At 43.5% G+C, this 18,592-nt stretch overlaps 1 protein-coding gene across 1 annotated transcript in view; it reads left to right on the top strand.

Moving 5' to 3' along the window:
- The window catches only part of LOC138516818 (vasotocin-neurophysin VT-like), a 49,646-nt gene extending 34,586 nt beyond the window's left edge, over positions 1-15,060 (top strand). The window contains exons 2-3 of the mRNA XM_069632231.1: positions 4,438-4,639; positions 14,702-15,060. Of these exons, the coding sequence (XP_069488332.1) occupies positions 4,438-4,639; positions 14,702-14,865 (366 nt within the window). The 3' untranslated portion in view covers positions 14,866-15,060. The remainder of the gene's footprint in view (positions 1-4,437; positions 4,640-14,701) is intronic.
- Positions 15,061-18,592: the final 3,532 nt, after the last annotated feature.

Here is an 18,592-nt window from a genome sequence, read left to right as displayed (position 1 = left end):
TAGAGTGGGGTTACCCAAAACCTTCCATGTATCTTCCTCCCACAGTGTACCTATGGCCATCTGACTGAAGCTTTTGAAGCAGCGAATTAACTCTTTAATTACAACAATTCATCAATGCATGCTCAATATTGCACCATGTAACGTGATGTAATAAACTACCCCAAAAATAAATTGGCTTTGAAGTGCAAAAACATCACCCTTATAGTCCTAAAGAAGAAGGCGGGTGGATTGGCCCTCCCTCCCCCAATCCAGGAAGGGGAAAGAGGAGATAAGGCGATATGGAAAATGTAAGCAGGCCCAGGGCACTTGAAAGGAAAAGTGCTTTAAGCAGGATCTGCAGGGCTACATATGGAACAGAATGAATATGCCTAACAGCTGGCATCTGTCTTAAGTGTGCGTGCAATATTTCTCTCTATGGGCCAGGGGAACTTGGGAAAATATGAAAATATGTTAACGCCTCTTTGGCCTGCCTGCTCACAATCCTTACGTTTGGCTCGTAATTGGTGCTTCAGCAACAGAGAGTGAGGCAAAAGCTATATTAGCAAGGGAGTGTGGCCAGAGGGGTAGGGTGACCAAACATCCCGGTTTTCCCGGGACATCACGCTGCGTTTCATTTTAGAAACTCCATCCGGAGTGTGCCTAGTTGGGAGACTACGGTAGTTATTTTTCAACACACTTTCAGAATTTTGAGTATTGGCTCGAACCCTCAACCTTGCAGGTACAAGTCACAACACTTACTGACTGTGCCACAAAGACTGGCTTGGAATGGTTGTACAGCAAGCCATGTAATATCAATTAGAGCAAACGCTTGTTTTGTATGAACATGCCTAGATTTACAGACAAAACTGCACAAATGAGATCATATAGAGTTCATAGAAAGGAGAAATGCTGGAAATATGATTGGGTGGTGGTTGTGGGGGCGTGTTGGGGAGGGGCAGTAATTGGTGGGCTGCATAGGGTAGTCCCTTTTTATGTTGTTGGTCGTCCCGGTTTTTCGTTTTGGAAATCTGGTCACCCTACAGAGGGGAGATGACATGTGAGGAGCCAAATACAGCCCTCGGGTGTGTCTTGGTTATGAACTCACCCATTCAACATAGACGTGGGTTGTCACTCGAAATTACAAGAAGTTTTGAATAATATTCCCTTTTGCGATAGCTGCCCCATTTGCATGCCTCGAGTTCAGATGAAACACGAGTCCTTCTTCCGTGTCAGTGGCCTGGCTGTGAGATGTCAGACTCACTCGTGCAGGTTCTGAGCCTTAGCCAGGCCGCCTCTTCTTGAGAGTAGAGGAGGCTGGTCTAAGTGGGAAATTAAAATGGAGTAGAGCTTGGGTAGGAGCTGGAGACCATCTGAGAAATGGCGGGAGAGAAGCGCAGGGGTTTATGGGACGTTACAGTACTGCCACGGCCTTCATGCCTTTCCGCTGCTAGACGCTGGTTTTTAGTTGCTTGTGAGCAGTGGTCGAAGTGTGCGAAAAAAAGTAGTAGAACAATGTTCCCTACTGGGCTGCCCATTCTCCCCACAAACCCCATCGCCATGCCCCCTCACGCCCATGCACAGTACAAACCCCCAAACACATGCGCCTGCTGTTTAAGGGAATGCTCAGTGCAGTGCATGGAAGTGCAAGTTTCAACTTCTTCCTACACTTTTATTTTATAAATGAAACCATCCGGTTTCTTTTTTAAATAAAAGTATAGCAACAGTAAAACTTAATTAAAAAGAGTAGGAAAGAACTGCTTCCAACTGCTCACACCCTCTTCGAGCACTGCTTGAGAGATGCGGGCAAGGGAGGTGCACCAGTGGTGGGTCCATGGCCGACCTCTGCTGCTCTCACTGCAAATCGCCCCCTCCTTGGCTGTTCTCTGGGCATCTTTCCGATGGCAGTATTGGTGCACTAAGATCGCATTTTGGGCAGAGAGGAGGGCATTGGGGTGAGTACATGTCCTTTTGATGGCATTGCCTGGAAATGGGATGGGTTTCTGGGCTTTTGATGCCTGTACCTGGCAGTGGTGGGACTATCAGTACTTTTGATGGCAATACATGTGAATGCTGTGAGTACCTACATTTTGATGATGCTGCATGGCACATGTCGGAAATACCTTCTAGCCCATATGACTGAAGTACCAGAGCAGGTCGTGGCAATGTGTGGTAACATCTGATGGTGCGCTGGAACAGGATGGCAATAGCTGGTGAACCTGCGAGTGCCTGGGCATATGTGGGCATGTTACAAAAAATGCATACACCATGCATATACAAAAGCCAAAATGATAGGCTTTGTCAAAGTTTGCTTACATTAAGTTCTAACACGGGAGGCGGGCAATGCATCTTAATTAATAGAGGCTTTAGTAATATCTACTGAGCAGGATGCTTTTATGATCAGCCCACTATATAATAATTTCTTTTATATAGCGCTTTAATCTAAATCACTTTACATAGGACATATTATAATTGGTACTCATTTATCAATCTCGTAAGGATGAAAGGCTGAGTTGCCCTTGTCAGGATTCAAATCTGCGGCCTACAGATCAAACACAGATCACAGCAATGAGCGCTTAACCCTCTGAGCCATTTTACCAGCTATTGGGTGCTCCGGGACTGAAACTGCTATATAATGCACAATGAAAAGTCTTAATGTCAAGTCCAATTATGGAACAGAGCCCCATCATTTCACCCATTCTAATTCCTCCCAACTTTAGAGCCCAAAGGAACCGGGGCATCTCTGTGTGCTCTGAGCAGCTCCACAGAGAATTCATCTCTTGGAGAACATTGGTCCGGTGACAGTTGTGCTCAAGAAATCTCACATAATACACCACAACTCAACATAGAAAAACATAACACAACACGGCATAGACTATAACATGAAAGGTAGCTGACGTTGCCAGACCAGAAGCCAACAACATGGGGCAAGGTTGAGGTTAGGATCATTGTCTTGTGGTTCCACAGCCGGCAGAAGACCAGATCCTCCGATGACACCTGGAGAACAAACACAAACATGGGATCTACTTGACCTATGGTGTTCCATGTAACAAAAAAAACATTCAGGAATTGTATTTTATTTATTTGATTATTTTTTGGGAAATTGTAATGCGCTTATACATCAAGAAATTGTGTTTCAAAGCGCCCACAGGGCAAAGGGAGGGAAAGGGAACAGCAAGAAAATGGAACATGATAATAATGATGAGCAAAATAAAAAAAGAGCGGTCCTTCTAGGCCTTGTGAACAGTTGGATTGTGCAAATGCAGAGAGAGAGAAGGGACAGGGGAAAGGGGATAAGTGCTAGAGGTTCCAAAGAGGGGTGAAGTGCCGGAGGGCCAATTGTAATGGCAACAAGTAAGTGCCAGACAGCAAGCCAGTTTCAAAGACAACAGGTAAGTGACCACTAGATGTCAAAGGGGTCTCCAGCCCATAATGAAGTGTAGGCCTGTTGGAACCCTTTATTTATTTATTGTTCATTTATATAGCACATGTACACTTAACAAGCATTTCAAAGCGCTCCGATGCAGGGAGGAACAACAGAAAAAAACAAAACAGAAAAAGACATTCTTAATAGGCATTCAAACATTCAGAATGGGCAAGAGCTATGTGTTAGGAGGTACAACAAGAGGAAAACAAACTGTAAACAACATATGACATAATTATTGTTCATGCCCGACAGTCAATTCAAAATGCAAGAGCTAAACATTTAGAGAAGGGTGGGGGGAGAAGGAGAAGACAAATGAACGAAAAACTATCCTACAGGGCTGAAGACATTTCAGATAGTGAAAGTGCTTTAGCAATAGATGAGGGAAGGAAGGGGAGGCGGTAGGAGAGGGAGGGGACAGACTGGATAGGTAAGAGGCATGGATAGTGCAGGATAAGCATGAGTGTAGGGTCCATGGCACACAGATGGGGTGCAGGGATACTGAAAAACAACCAGATGCGAATGCCCAGTGAACACAGATGCATGGTGGGGGTGCAAAGATGATAAAACAAACTAATTCGAAAGTGTAGCACACACAGAAGCATGACAAACATACCAATGATCAGGATACTGCCGTGGGGGAGATGGTGGTGGCCCACTGAGCCCTGCAAGGCCCGGACATGCAGAGACAGGGCCCTAGGTGTGGGCTTTCAGAAGGGGGGGCCAGCGTTCACGTACAGGCTGCCCTGATTGGCTCACTTGTGAGGGTCACTGGCCAATCACTGCAGCATCAGGCTGCAAAGAGGTGAGGGCTTGTTAATATATGTACCAATAACCAGGCACATTGGAACATGGGTGCATGTAAGAATGTGTTAACAGTTTGGACACTCTTCATCCATTGGAATTCAATTTTCTTGGTCACAAATGATCAATGAAGCTCAATGATATCGGTTACCCGGTTACCCGCCTAAACTATTTGCTCTGTGTATGCTTTTAAACAGGGATGTTAACCAAACTGTGCACTTTATGTTTTCCAGTGCATACCGTGTGGTCCCGGGAACCGGGGCCGGTGCTTCGGGCCAAACATCTGCTGTGGTGAGGAGCTAGGATGCTACATCGGTACCTCGGAAACTCTGCGCTGTGTAGAAGAAAACTACCTGCCATCGCCCTGCGAGGCAGGGGGCAAACCGTGCAGCGCGGACGGAAAGTGTGCTGCCCCTGGCATCTGCTGCAGTGAAGGTAGGGGTCCGCAAGATCGCCACTCAACCTTTTCCGCCTTCACTTTGGGCCACACACAGCATGTGGCTTCTTTGGATGTGGCTTGGGTATTGCTTGCACATCTCTTGAGTGCGTGCATCACTCATTCACAAAATAATGCACCCCCTTACACCAGGCCTCAGTTGCTGAAAGGACGGGGTTCTTCTTGGATCTCTATATAAGTTTGCAGTTAGGTTGACCAGATTTTTCAAACCGAAAACTAGGCCAATTGTGCAGCGTTAAAAATAGAAAAATAAGGATCTATGTGATTATTGTGACGGCCAAAAAGGCCCTCCCCAGTCCCCCGCAACCCCCCCCATATTAATATTATACTCTAAACCCCTCCACATATATATGTGGTGTAAGAGGGGGATAAAAAAAAGTTGGCATTTTCGTCCGTCGCAATTCCCAGGTCGACATTTTTGTACGATTCTGAAAAATAACATCAAAGTTGGAGCTCCAAAAATAACAGATCAGAATAGCTCTGTCGCCAGAATATTCGGTCGATCACTGCTTTCTTCATTCCAAATCCTTTTAAGGTTATTATAACAACTACGGGAGCAGTGCCGGATTAAACCCTGTGGAGGCCCCTAGATAGTCGAAATGTTGGGGCCCACTCACAAATTATCTCTGCAGTGAGGGCCAGTTTTTCTTTTGAATAAAGTGCCCAATTTGATGAGTTACGGCTCTAGATTTACCCAACGTTGCTGACCAAGTATGCTTGGAAATTCACTCTTTGCATTACATTTTATTGAAAGCTTGTGTTGTTCATAAGCAGCCTGTCCCAAAAAATATGAATTGCAATTTGAGATTTTTGGCAACTTTTTTATTGGAACCCTGTACTTACCCTATTGACTCTTGCACTCCAAATCTATAGTCTCCATATGACCCACTAGCCTTCCGTTGAATAATAATTGTTTATTGGCACTTTAAGGCCTGGACAATGGCAGATAGCGTTATTACAGTTCTAAGTACCTTGGCTGTTTTTGCAACTGAAATATAGTTTGGGGGTGAAAGATATTGTGAGGAGCACAGGGAGATGTAAGTACTAGATAGTGAAAATTAGGCAAATGGTCGGGAGCAAAAAGGATCTTTCCCATACAAGAAAACGATATTTCAGCCGCGGATGAAGCGCTGTGTTATTTACTGTTGCTAGAAGTTCTCTTGACAATTGGTTTTATTAGTGCCTGCCAAGAGCAAGGCAAGTGACTCCAGCACAGAGAGGGTGGGCCCTGGATGACTGAAAAACAGGTTCCCTTTAGATGCCGCTGTTGCCGCGTTGGACTTCTGATTACTAGTCCTGCTCCTGCTTGCACGTGCGCACCAGCCAGGGTGTGTCTTACACTCACTGAGTCTGCGCTTGGCCCCTGGCTGGCTCACACGGGCACGCAAGTTAGAAAAAAAGAAATGCAAGCCAGCAGGAGGGTGTAGTCATGGAGGGTGTAGTCACACCAATGCGGCGGTGGGAGACCGATATGATTTTGAAAGAAAAAAAAGAATGCTAAACCGGCGCAGGACACCAAGGCCTGTGCCTTGCTGCTGCTGGTGTCGAGAAAACTGGCCCGCCCTAATGTTCTGCTGAGAAGTGCTCAGAAAAGAGTGCTGGTGTCCAGCCCCGGCAAACACCGGTGGCACAAATTAAGCACTGGCAGGCTAATAAAAGGAGTGGAGCCCACTTTGACCACTGCCTCTACCACCACTAAGCCGCTATTTTCATTTTCCTCCAGCAGACTTGGGTATGAGGATCCCTGTGTCCACCCTAACAACTCAGACAAGGGAAGGGTGCTTTGAGATCACTTTCGACACAGGATCAAAGCACTATAACTAATGAATGAATTGATCTGCAGAGTACAGGAATGCACAAATGAGGACACATCATAATGGGAGCACTACCAGGGGACTGGGTGTACCTTAATCACTTCAATTCCCCCTTCTCCATGCACCAATTCTTCAGTTTATTTCCTTGTACTCGTTTCTATTACCAGCATGCACTATGTTCCAAAATCTATCCCAACACACTTGTCCCCTGTCCCCGCTATCCATCAGCTATTGGTCATTTCCTGTTGTATCTTACAGCTTCTGTTTTTCTGCCAGCAGCAAGACCTCTTTCTCTCTCTATCTCTTTCTCCCTTTCTCTTTCTTTCTCTAATTTTCCCTCTTTTTTTCTCTTTCTTTCTCTCTCTTTTTTCTCTCTCTCTTTTTATCTCTTCCTCTTTTTCTCTCTCTCTTTCCTTTTCTCTCTCTGTTTTATCTCTCCCCCTTTCTCTCCCTCTCCTTTTCTCTCTCTCTGTACCTCTCTCTGCCTTTCTGTCTTGCGTAAAAAAACACGTTCCCCTGTCTGTTTCGGGAAGATGGAGGGGTGCACAAGGCATGGGAAGGATTTTTATTTGAGTGTGACTTAGGGGATTGCCCATCTGCTGTCATGCCTGCATTTATATCCCCAAATACTTTTTATTTTTTCCCATTCCAGGGTAACAGACCCTTTGAAGAGTAAAGTGACCTCCCCATTTCTCGAACTAGCGCTCAGTTTCTTTTCTTTTAGACTCTGCCACCTTAACTTTAGACCCTATGATTATTCTAGGTTTTGATAATGTGCTTTGTTTTCTAAAAGGTGTTTAACGATCTTAATAGGACTTCAATAAAATATATACCAGTAGAGGTAATTAGAAATTAACAAAGTACAATTTTAAAAAGAGACGGTTTACAATGTTCGAAAAATTAAATTCTTTCCTTTTTTTTGTTTTGCTTGATAACTACCTTTGTGGAAAAAACCTGCCATCTAAGATATCTGTGCTTTTCTGTGGTTGCTCAGCTGTCAGCAACAACTGGGGAGGCTCTATCAAATACTGACCAGCCGACACAACTCTCACTCACAAATGAAGAGAGAGACTAGTGTGACCTAGTGAGGGAGAGAGAGAATGAACACGAGCTCACATGAGTAGTCCTGCGCTTACTATTGTCAGTGCGCTACATCTTTAAAAAAGGCCTGCAGGAAACAAGTACAATCCAAGTACCCAAATAGAGTATTAATCCTATCAGACCTCATGATAGATGTCAGCATATAAATGTGTGGTGATTTCTGAAGCTCATCGTGCCTGATTTCTCTAGTTTCTATGCGCTGCTATATTCAGTGTCACCGTTATGACCCACTCCTAGTACTGAATTCATCGACCATGGGAGGAGGACGGGATGCGTTGTCGTCACCGGGGTATTCAATCCATATGCTATAGCATTGCTCTGTTACCAAGTACTGTTGCCCCAGAGCTAGCTGGACAGTGATCCAAGATTGTCTAGGTTATGGGTGCCCAATGCTGGAGAAAGGAAAGAAGAACACATACATGTATCTTTCTTTTTTTTTCTATCTACTTTCTACTAACTGTTCACCAACCTAAAACATGTTAAAGGTTACATTTCTTTAGTTTTAACCATGTGACATTGAATAAAATAAAAAAATACAAAAGTTAATAAACGTTCCTATAGCCGGGTCCGTCTACATAAACATGGCGGCAAGTCTATTGCAACAGAGATCCCAATTTCCCTTTGGATTTAAAAGGCTTTCCTTAAGTTGCCCTCTTTAGGCAATCTTGGTCATTTTGTTATTTTTATCCAACAAAGGCATCAATGAATTTTGATCTCAACTTGTTGCCACCATCAATAAATGTTCTTGCAGTTTACTTTAACTTTAAGCACTCTTTGTTATAATTAATCATATGAATTCTTGATTAGTGATGTTACTCAGATTTGGGACCGGGGTATATCTGCTGAAGCTCTTTAAAAATTTTAAAAATAATATTTATTAATTGTGTTTCACTCGCCCCTCTGTTTGAGAGCACTTAGCTGTGGCATATTTGATTTCAATCTTTACACATTTAACTTTTCCCATGATCACGTCAGCCATCTCAAAATGGCCAAGCGGCCAAATTGACTCTTGCATTGGGTCTTCCAAAAAAAGGCAAAACGAGCTCCATGTCTCATTGACAATACTAAAAATTAGGTGTCTTTATAAAATGCCAGATGCCTATGGATGAAACGAATCTCGTATACGCTGCGTGCCGTGTTCCTTCCTTACTAAGACATCCCACCTGCAGGGTTTACTCACCATGTGTGCGATATCGTGAAGGTTTTATAGTAAGCAACAGAAAATCATGGCCCCCATTCCAACTCTGTCAGTCTGGAAATAAGGGTGCCAGTAGCAACACACCAGCATCATTTCCAGACCGCCAGACTACCACTATTCCTGTAGGGGGCCGTTGCTCCCGGCAAGTCTAATCTGCAGGCATGGTTTCAAGGAAGCACCTGCACCATGCTTCCGTTTCTCCATTCCCATGGAGTACTAAAAATTCTTCCCAGAGAGGGTCCCGAACCTTCAATTTACATCAGTTCAAAACGAGGGTTTAGCAAGTACTGCACACAACAGCTAAGCATTAACATTCCTATGGGACTCCACAGGAATGGGGACTTAAACTTTCCGCCGCCTGACTTCTCGGTCTGCCGGGACTTGTAATGTTCTGGTGGCACCGGGATATCCGGTGACAGAACGGTGTTACGAGTTAGGCGGCAAACCACCGAACTCGTAATGAGGGCCATGTCTCTTTAGGGAAAGAATTGGAGTAAAGGAATACAGAGTAGTCCTATCAGTCATTGGTGCACTTTTATTAATAAACTATCCGCAGACCGATCATAGATCTGAAATAGGTTGAATTCTGGTAGGGATTGAACTTGGACTAAACATTAAATGGGGAGAGTTCAATCATCTGCATGTGCAACTCTTAGGGAGGTGGGCTGTGGGCGATTATTCCCGAAACCTAATGCCAAATCACATTATCGAAATATAATATTTAGACTGAAAATATTTATCTAGAAAACAGATCAATATCAACTAAATGACAATAGATTGAAACGACTATGAGAAAACAGAGAAATCCTTGGCTGAATTAAATAATACATTCATTAATCTAAGGGTGTGATTCGAATCTGTCCTCCTCTGTGGTGTTTTGCTTCCAAGACAAACGCTTTGCCCCTGAGCTATCCTCCCGGCCCATTGAAGACAACTTGTGAATACATTCAATTTTATTGCAAATGAAAGACACCATTGCATCCATGATGGAGAAGGAACTTCCATGCCAAAAAAGAAGCTCCAGACGGGAAAGGTTAGTGCGTGCCCAGGTTGCTTTTTCCTTTCATCGTTGTGGGTGACCGTGGTAAAGGGATTTATATCACACCTAATGCCAAAGAAGGCCAGCGGCTTATCTTTTCAAACTGTTTATAAACATTTTGAAATTCACTGCAGCTGACATAACATGTATTAGGACACTAGGTGCATTTTCACTCATCTTGAATATTTGTTTAATTAGGTCTTTTCTTTTTAAATTTGTTTTTTGGATAATGCTCTGTAAAATACAATATTGTTTTCTTCCACCAGAGTAGTTGAGGTTTCCAAGTTAACTAGAAATGGGTAAGTTGGGTAATGGGCAGCACACAGGAATAACACTACCTCATACCTACAATACGGAGGAATCTCAAAAACCTTCATCGCTGTGCACCCTGGAGAGATTAGGAATGAAACTACTCTCCTCAGTCTCTGACCCTTGGCATGCATACTTTCTTTTAATCATTCTGTCTATGTACTGCACCCTTAAGCCTCCGGGTCAGTGGTGCGCAATATAAATGATATAACATAACATAACAGGTTAAAACAACTATTGGGATACATATATATAAAATTGTAGATGAGTAACTATCAACAACAGGAATGTTCCCCGGTATCTGATGGACAAGAATCAGGCTCGAGTGGTCTAAGATGTCCCTCGGAATCCCAAAGTGGAATAAACCCATTGTTTAAAGGTTCCCATCTGCAGTTTGAATTTGTGTATGGTAGCCTGCGAGTCCGATTCCCACCCCTTGTGCTATCCCTTCAGACCAGCAGTAAATGGGGGTGGGGGGGGGATAAGGGAGAATCAGAGGATGCATTAACAAACTGCGCCAAAAATATAAACTTGGGTCCTCCTATCCTCCCCCACCTTCCAACTTCTCCCCACCAGAGACCCAGGCAGCTGAGAACATTTCCTTGTTTCCCTGTTGTGAGATTACAGCAGTGGACTATGACTTGCCTACTCCACTGACGTGACATCATAGTAATCATTTCGAATCATGCCTATGTACTAATCATTCACAAGGTATTCACTGAGCGCAAGACAGTCCGTTTCGACAACACAGAGTAGGAGCGGGTCACATATCCACACAATATCTGACTAAAGGGGGAACACTAAGCAGTACAAAAACTGATCCTATTTTTTCCCTGGGGTCATTGCATGACCTACTGATGAGATGATAAACGACCAAAGGATAGTGATGTTCCGCTTTCTGGACTTCCAAAGCCCACAATGTCCTAGCGTGATAAAGCCCCACTAGATAATGGCCCAACATGACAAAAGGTCATCAGAAGATGTCCAGGAAAAGAAATCCTTTAATTTCTTCTTGAAGTCCAGAATAATGATCCGTGACATTGACCCTTTCAGGTGGGGAATTCCATAGTACACAGTAGGGTGGCTATGGAGAACTAAATGAGACTTTTTGAGATTAGGGACAATGATGGAGGTAGCGCTACACCAAGCACAAATATCTACACGACAGTTGGTCCATAAATGAGTCAGCCAGAAACACTTGGCCGACTCTGTCGTGTGTCTTGTGGGCCATGTGATAGGGTTTATAGGCAGTGCAATTTAGCAGTGACAGTCAGTGTAAGAAACAATGGAAGTGCTTGTCCGGCTAGAGGACCAAGAGAGCCGTACAGCATTCTGGACCTTCTGTCACCTAGCGAATATTGCTGCGCTGCAGACGGACAACTGATAAGCGCAGATCCACAGAGCCCTGATGGGGGGGGGAGTGAAGAACTACATGAGACAACAATGCTTTTTCAAAAAGAACAGAAATGTTTTGATGAAGAAGTTAAGCTTGGGAACATAATAATGAATGGTTACCTATTATGCCCAATTTCTTTACTATTTTTCCATCTGGCTAAGTCTTGGTTAAAATCCCCAACTAGATCGCCTTTGGAACTATTGGCATCCATCCAGGAAGTAACCACCCTCAGGCATGTGTGGAATCAATTAAGTCACCCTGATCTCTCTCAACTCAAAATTCAGTGTCAAAGGAGCATTTATACAATTGCTACAAAAGGATTGGATCGGGCAGAGCATAAAACCAAGATATAAGTAAAATAAATAGTGACAGTGCATACCCCAGGAATATACCACACTTGAGTAATGTTTCATCTGGCAAGGTGAGAGGGCTCATCGACGTGCGAGTAGTATCTGACAGGTAAGCATAAGCATTTTCCCAGAGAGCGGCCCGCGCTAAGCAGCTCAAGAGGATGGCATGCTTGACCGTGTGGAAATCCGACACGGTTTAGCAGAAACCTTTCCCCCACACGACTACCCACAAGAAACTGGTCCAAAAGTTGTCCCTCTTCTTTCATGTTTCCATGTGGAAGCAGAGGAACAGAAACACAAAAAAGAGGTACAGTCTAGTGACAATAACACTTGAAGAATGTATCTGGTAAATTCATTATCAAAGATATATTTTTATTTAATGTAATTTTAGGGCACCACATACACTTGATTTTTATGATCCGGAATACAAAATGGCTGAATCCATGTACCGAGTCATGGGAAAACAATCTAGTAAAGATCATGTCCTGGCATGACCTGTGTAATGCTAGATTTATGCTGTAAACACCGACTCGGGATAGATTTCGGTTGATAACCGTAAGTTCCTCAGTGACTAGACTATGGTGGATCTTTTCAAATGGAAGCCATGCAGGCAATTCAAGGTCTACATGTAGGTGGATCTCTGTGGACCATAGGAAGGTGTCCCTCTGTGTTGTAGCACGTACACTGCCTCTGGGTGATCCAGCCCTCTTCAACACTGATCCATTAACGCACGCGGTTAGGATTCCTCTACCAAATTGATCATATCCAGAGGCCTAGACAGGGTAGGGCCAGAGCGATAAAGGCCCACCCAAAATCTTTAACTCAGCAGTGCTGTGTGGGCAGTTACAGATCTTAATGTCACTGCGGTGGGCCCAACTACATTAGCTTTAAGCCCCACTTGTTAGCCAATCCTGGCTATGCCCTCTGATCTTATCCCCAGCAAAAAAAAACGTTATTTCGGCCCCTTGCCATAAAAGCATCAAAAAATAAAAACATTAAAATGATCTTAAACCACATCAATAAAACAAAACTGTAATTCCAGAAAATAGAATAACAAATCAGGGAGTCGAAGACCTCGACCACAGATGCACATAAATATAAATACAATTCAGCAATTTTAAATCAAATTTAAGATAATGAGTAAAATTCTGATCATTCCACCAATTGGCTCACAAGCCATGCATGATATATATGCCCACACGACCACCAGAACAGCTAATTAATTGAAATACAAAATGTACAAACAAACACCTCTTTAGAGCCCTGAAGGCCTCTGGTGACACCATCATGAAACGTGTCGTTTCAATACTTAATTATTTTCAATATATTTGAACACTTTCTTTTGTACTTCGACCATCTATGAGTGAAGCATTTCTTTTAAAATTGATTTTTATGCAACATCAGTAGGACTGTGTCCTTGTTCAGAACTCAAAGTCTACTCGAGATTAGAAAGTGACCCTGAACCCCTGGCACCTTCTTACTGTTCGACACAGGGACTACACAAGCCAGTAGGTTGCACGGATCCTTACCTACTCTCTACTCGAGGGCAGAGAGGAGAGGGAATACACTGCAACTGTTCCAGATGCCACTCAGGTCACATGTGCACAGGTTGGCATATCCTTCACTTACTTTAGAAAACTTCTGTTAAGGATAGAATGAACCTTTCCCACCTCGAAGATATTACACAATTAGGCCTTGGGTGATAGCTGAAAAGACCAAACTAAACCAGGGATATGAAGATTGTCAGGAAGAGATCTATGCGGTTGGGACAGAGAACACCAAACTACATAATAGTACGGCAGTAACCCCCGCGAAGGAACCCTCAGAATGGTTTAATGTGGAGTGCGTAAGAGACAAGGGACAATGTAATTGATTGATGGGACATTCCTGTACTGACACTGCCATACTAAGGGAACTGAAGCAATCCTAGAAACAGTTCCAGTAGAGGAAAAAGAAGGAATTAAGCATGATTGTGCTTAGAGGCATGCAATGAAAGACATCAACTGCCATTCAGTTTCAATTTTGGCTGTTAGGTCTTGCTTGCGATACCTGTAAGCTGAAACTATTGCATTAGAGTACAGATAGGGAGGAATGGCATATTATGAGGGACACACAGCTTGTAGCTGTTGTTTTCTTTCTTATTTGCCCACCCATTGACTGCCCATGGCCATGCTAATCCCTATGGCCATTCCCACCCAGTTCCTCCCCTGTTCCCCACCCAAAACACCTCCTCATGGGAACGCCTTGAGCCCACTTTATTCAAGCCTTACCATCATATTCTGCGCTCAAAGTGCCTGCCAGTGATTTTTCAAAGCAGTCTCCTAAGTGTTAATTACTCAATTGGAGTTCTAAACCCACTACTGGTGTAACAATGTGTTAAGCAGATCTACCTTCCGCCACTCGCTTTATAAGCACTCTGCTTGTCCTTCAGTGAAGTCCTGTTAGAATCGGCAAAGGCAAACATTTTGGCTTGTGTATAAGTATTAAGCATTTGCCAGGAACTGCTATTAGATCCCCATGTCCTCAAAACCATTGTGCAGCTGCTACCATCAATGGGCACTTAATTCTACTACGGCTCTGCCTGGCAAGTGCCTTTCCGATGCCTACAAAAAAGCCCCAACTGTTGGCATTGCCACTGCTTGTTTGTTTATATTCCTGGCTTGCCTATACAAATGAAGGAATCTGCTCTATAACTAGTAAGCATTATCTTTGAAGCAACAGTTCGTTAGCATCACATTTTGACTGTTCTATAATTTCCAAGCACTTTCTCCGCCAATAGATGGATCTGTGCTCCTCTAGTAATGCCCCAGTGTCTTTCTCAATTAATTTCCAGAGAGCTGCGCCCTGGATGCAGGCTGCCTGGACGAAGACAACGAACGGAGGAGAGTGTCCATGGAGAGGAACATGACCCTTCTGGATGGAACAGCCAGCGACTTCTTCCTGAAGCTCATGCACATGGCCAACAGACACCAACAGGGCAAGCACCAGTTCTACTGAAATGACGCGCCGCCGCTTGCCCGCCCCCCCATATTATTTATTAAGTCCCACACAAACACACTTCTCATGTCATTGACTGCCAGAAATCACAAAAGTACTGTCATCTTCAGATCCTGTATTTAAAATGTACAACAAACACACACTTTGACCGTTGATTGTAAATATATGGACAATAAAGTCTTTTATTGCACTGTGCTCTTAAGTTGTAGGTTGTGAAGGTTTTTTCATTGAGTATTGACATTGCCCATGGCACTGGTGCTCAGCGGCTAGATATAATTTTGAAGTGATCCATTGAGTGGTCTGAGTTTGGTCAAGTCGAATGGATACACGCACAAACAGAAATCCATGGTTGATGGGTTGGGGTACGGCTGTTTTGGGGTGTGAGGGTTGGTGATGTGGGATAGGGGAGAGGGCATAGGAGATCCTGCCAAAACAAAAATAAAATTTGACAACAGGTCAATCAAAATGAGTTGATCAAACTTGCCACCATGAAAAATAAAACCATTTCATCACTTAGAACCCAGTAGCCTGTTGAATGTTTAAAGAGGGGTACCCCGGTATCACAATTCTCCATATTGAAATGCAGAGACACTGCGCAAAAGGAAAAAACTGAATTCAAAGGACCCACGGATGGCCCTGTAAAACTGCATTAGCCTACCTTCATGGTGCTCAGATTTTGGGATTTGAATAGTTTCTTGTTTTGGGTCGGTCTACATTCTTACCCTGTCCCACGCAGTACCTTTTGTGAGCCATTTTTCTTCTTTGGGAGGGACCCTCATTCCTGAAAGAGAAGATTTCCTTACCTGAATCCTCCAGAGATTCTTCTCTTTCAAAGGGGAGGATCCGGAGTTCCTCCACAAAGTGGGTTGTTCTTTAGCCTCTCCTACTTACCCTTTGCCCTTTGGGTTCTAACATTTCGGGGGTAGAAGTGTAGAAGCAAAAGGAAATATCGAGGCCGAGTACCACAAAAGGAAATACACCAAACACGGGCTTATAAAGATTCACAGATCTTAATTCTACTTGCACAGTTTACAAAGAAACATCACAGCGAGTACCAGCCCTTCAGTGTGAGGAGTGAGAGGTACTGGACATCTGGACACTCGTACATTTATACAATTCAGTAATAATGTCCAGCCCCTCTGCAAGTTAATAATCCATGATCTAGAGTTTGTGCGAGTTCACTTACGGCTCATACAACAATATGCACACGGATTACTTTGGTGTACATTAAAAACAAGTTACAATGGCAACAGTATATTCCAGGATTTAGCAGTAAGCCTTAGCACATATCCCTCTTCATTGCAGTTCAGCCAGTGTCCACGCTCGACGTTTGCATTACATTATTTTCGATGTATGTTCGTGGATGAGGCTTGTTGGTGCAGATAATCCTAAAATCACAAGTCATGTACGGGAAAAGGTCTCATTACCCAGTCTAAACATTTGGCTCGCGGACAGTCTAACCATTAACTAGGGACAAAAGTCGGGAAGGCTTGGTTACAAGTTGGAAACACAGTCCACCATTTTAGAACACAGAATTACATATGAACAGAAATCAAAATGGCGAATTATCCTAAAATGGCGGTGAAGTCGATCTAAAAATCGGAACTTTGTAACGCAGTTTTCTTCGTAGAGCGTCTGGGCTTAGGCCAATATATATTTAGAAGGAGGCACAATATGATTTCCCGTTTAACAAACCCTCCTTTTGGCCTAAGCCAAGTGCTAAACTTCTTGTAGTCACTTTACGAGTAACTCCACATCTCAATGTCCATACACCCTGAATCACAATCATCAGAGACATCGATCGCCATAAGGTGTGCGATAGAAATTTCTTTCAACACAAATTCATTTGTCATTCCTTCTGGGGCGCGTACCTTTTGTTCTAATGTTCCCATAGTCTGTGCACAACATCCTCCTAACACCGAACATATGCCAGGGAGACATTGTATACAGCAACAGAAAAACAGCAGAATACCCAAAATAATCAGCAAGACTGAAAGTAACTTCCATCCCCAAGATCGTAAGAAGTCCCAGAACCAAGCGCTAAGATCCCAGTTTCCCTCGGGAACGTGCACCTATGAACTAAGGACGTGCATATTTTTTATAGCCTTAAAAATGGTTGGGGAAGAATCTGGCTTGAAAACGCAACATGCGGACCCCACTAATTTACATACTCCACCACGCTCAGCCAGGATGACGTCTAATGCCATCCGGTTCTGAAGTACCACTAACCTTATCACATTCTGTTCTAAAGTCATGTTATAGAGTATGTCAGTGGTCCGGTTGATGGTCCTCTCCAGTACTCTCACTAGTCTTCTGATATCCTCAGAGTTTAATATTTGCCCCCAAAAAGGTACAAAGGATTTTGCTACGTCACCCAGAATTTGTGATGAAGTATCGCCATTCTCGTCCCGCCTTGGATGAGCTTTAGAGATTTCCATGGTGCTTGCTATGAATACCCCGGGTAACAGAATCCCTAAATAACAGGTTCCCTGCCAATCCCTAGGTAGCCATGGGAACGCTTAATTACCGCAAACGAAATAGACAGGTTCGCCTACATACAAAGGTCTGTCCTCACTGGTCAAGTTTGCAACGTTGGTGCAGCCCTTGAAATCACCCATTGACTGAGTACCATTCCTCTGTATGCAGAAAGAAACTGAATCGAGGCTGTGGTTAACAGTGTAGGAAGGTGGTGTGGCATCCCTATTGCCTGTAGGAGCCATCTAGAAAGAGATCAAAGATTGAAAAGGACGAGACAGTCTATCGGAAGGCCTAATAGAAGTAACATTAAGCTTGCTTCTATTTGCAAAAAGTGAACATCCAATGGGCGTTAGAACTCGTTTATCAAAAACATTCAAATTAATTCCATCAAAGTTCCCCGAGATGCTATCGTTCCATCGGCCAAAGAATAGTTCTCTTAAAGAAGCATAACAAGCAGTAGTAAGAGGTGAAGGATGAATATACCAGCCCAACCCCTTATCTCTGTGTTGCGGTAAATGCGAGCAGACCCAACAATTAGACCTATTAAAAATTGCATGTGTGGCATTCATTATGAGTAATAAAGTGTTATTGTGGTAACTCTGTCTGTTCTGAGAGTCTCTAGGAGAGTGTGCAGATGCACGAAAGGTGTAGAAGAAGTAGTTACATTTTCAGTGGGCAAAAAGAACTTCATACGTTTTCTGAATACCAAGTAGAAAAGACTTTTGCATAATATTAACTGACTCAGACTGTTTATTTTGATCATACAAGAAAGCTTTTTCGGCGTTGGACATGTGACAGCGCGCATGTTTTTCTCTACTCTTAAGTTGCTGCATAGCTTCTTTTTTCCAATTCTGTAATACATCAAATGGTGCAGGTCTAGCCTTTTCCTTAACAGTACAGACTCTAAATATTCTATACGAGGAATTTCAAAACTACCATTGGTTGGCCACCGAAGTTCGGAAGCATGTCTAGTTTGTCTGTGCCAAATATCATTAAACAATATACTACCAATGCAGTGCTTACAGTACATAGAACATGCCAAACACCCCTCCATTGGTGCCGGTCGGCCAAAATCCAAAGATTGTCTGTCCTTGGGATTAATGCCCTGAAGCAGGCAGACAATTTCTCAGTCATATCAGATTACTGGTGTTACCTAGTCAATAATTGTATTCGCGAGTGCAATACGCCAATACAAATTATCAGGATACTTAAGAATCGGGTCACGACTCACCTGATCAAAGGACAAAGG

This window comes from Ambystoma mexicanum, chromosome 6q (genome assembly GCF_040938575.1).
Source record: "Ambystoma mexicanum isolate Mex_15411 chromosome 6q, UKY_AmexF1_1, whole genome shotgun sequence".
Lineage (NCBI taxonomy): Eukaryota > Metazoa > Chordata > Amphibia > Caudata > Ambystomatidae > Ambystoma > Ambystoma mexicanum.
The sequence above is the reverse complement of the archived record's forward strand: the minus strand, read 5'-3'. Positions and strand labels throughout refer to the sequence as shown.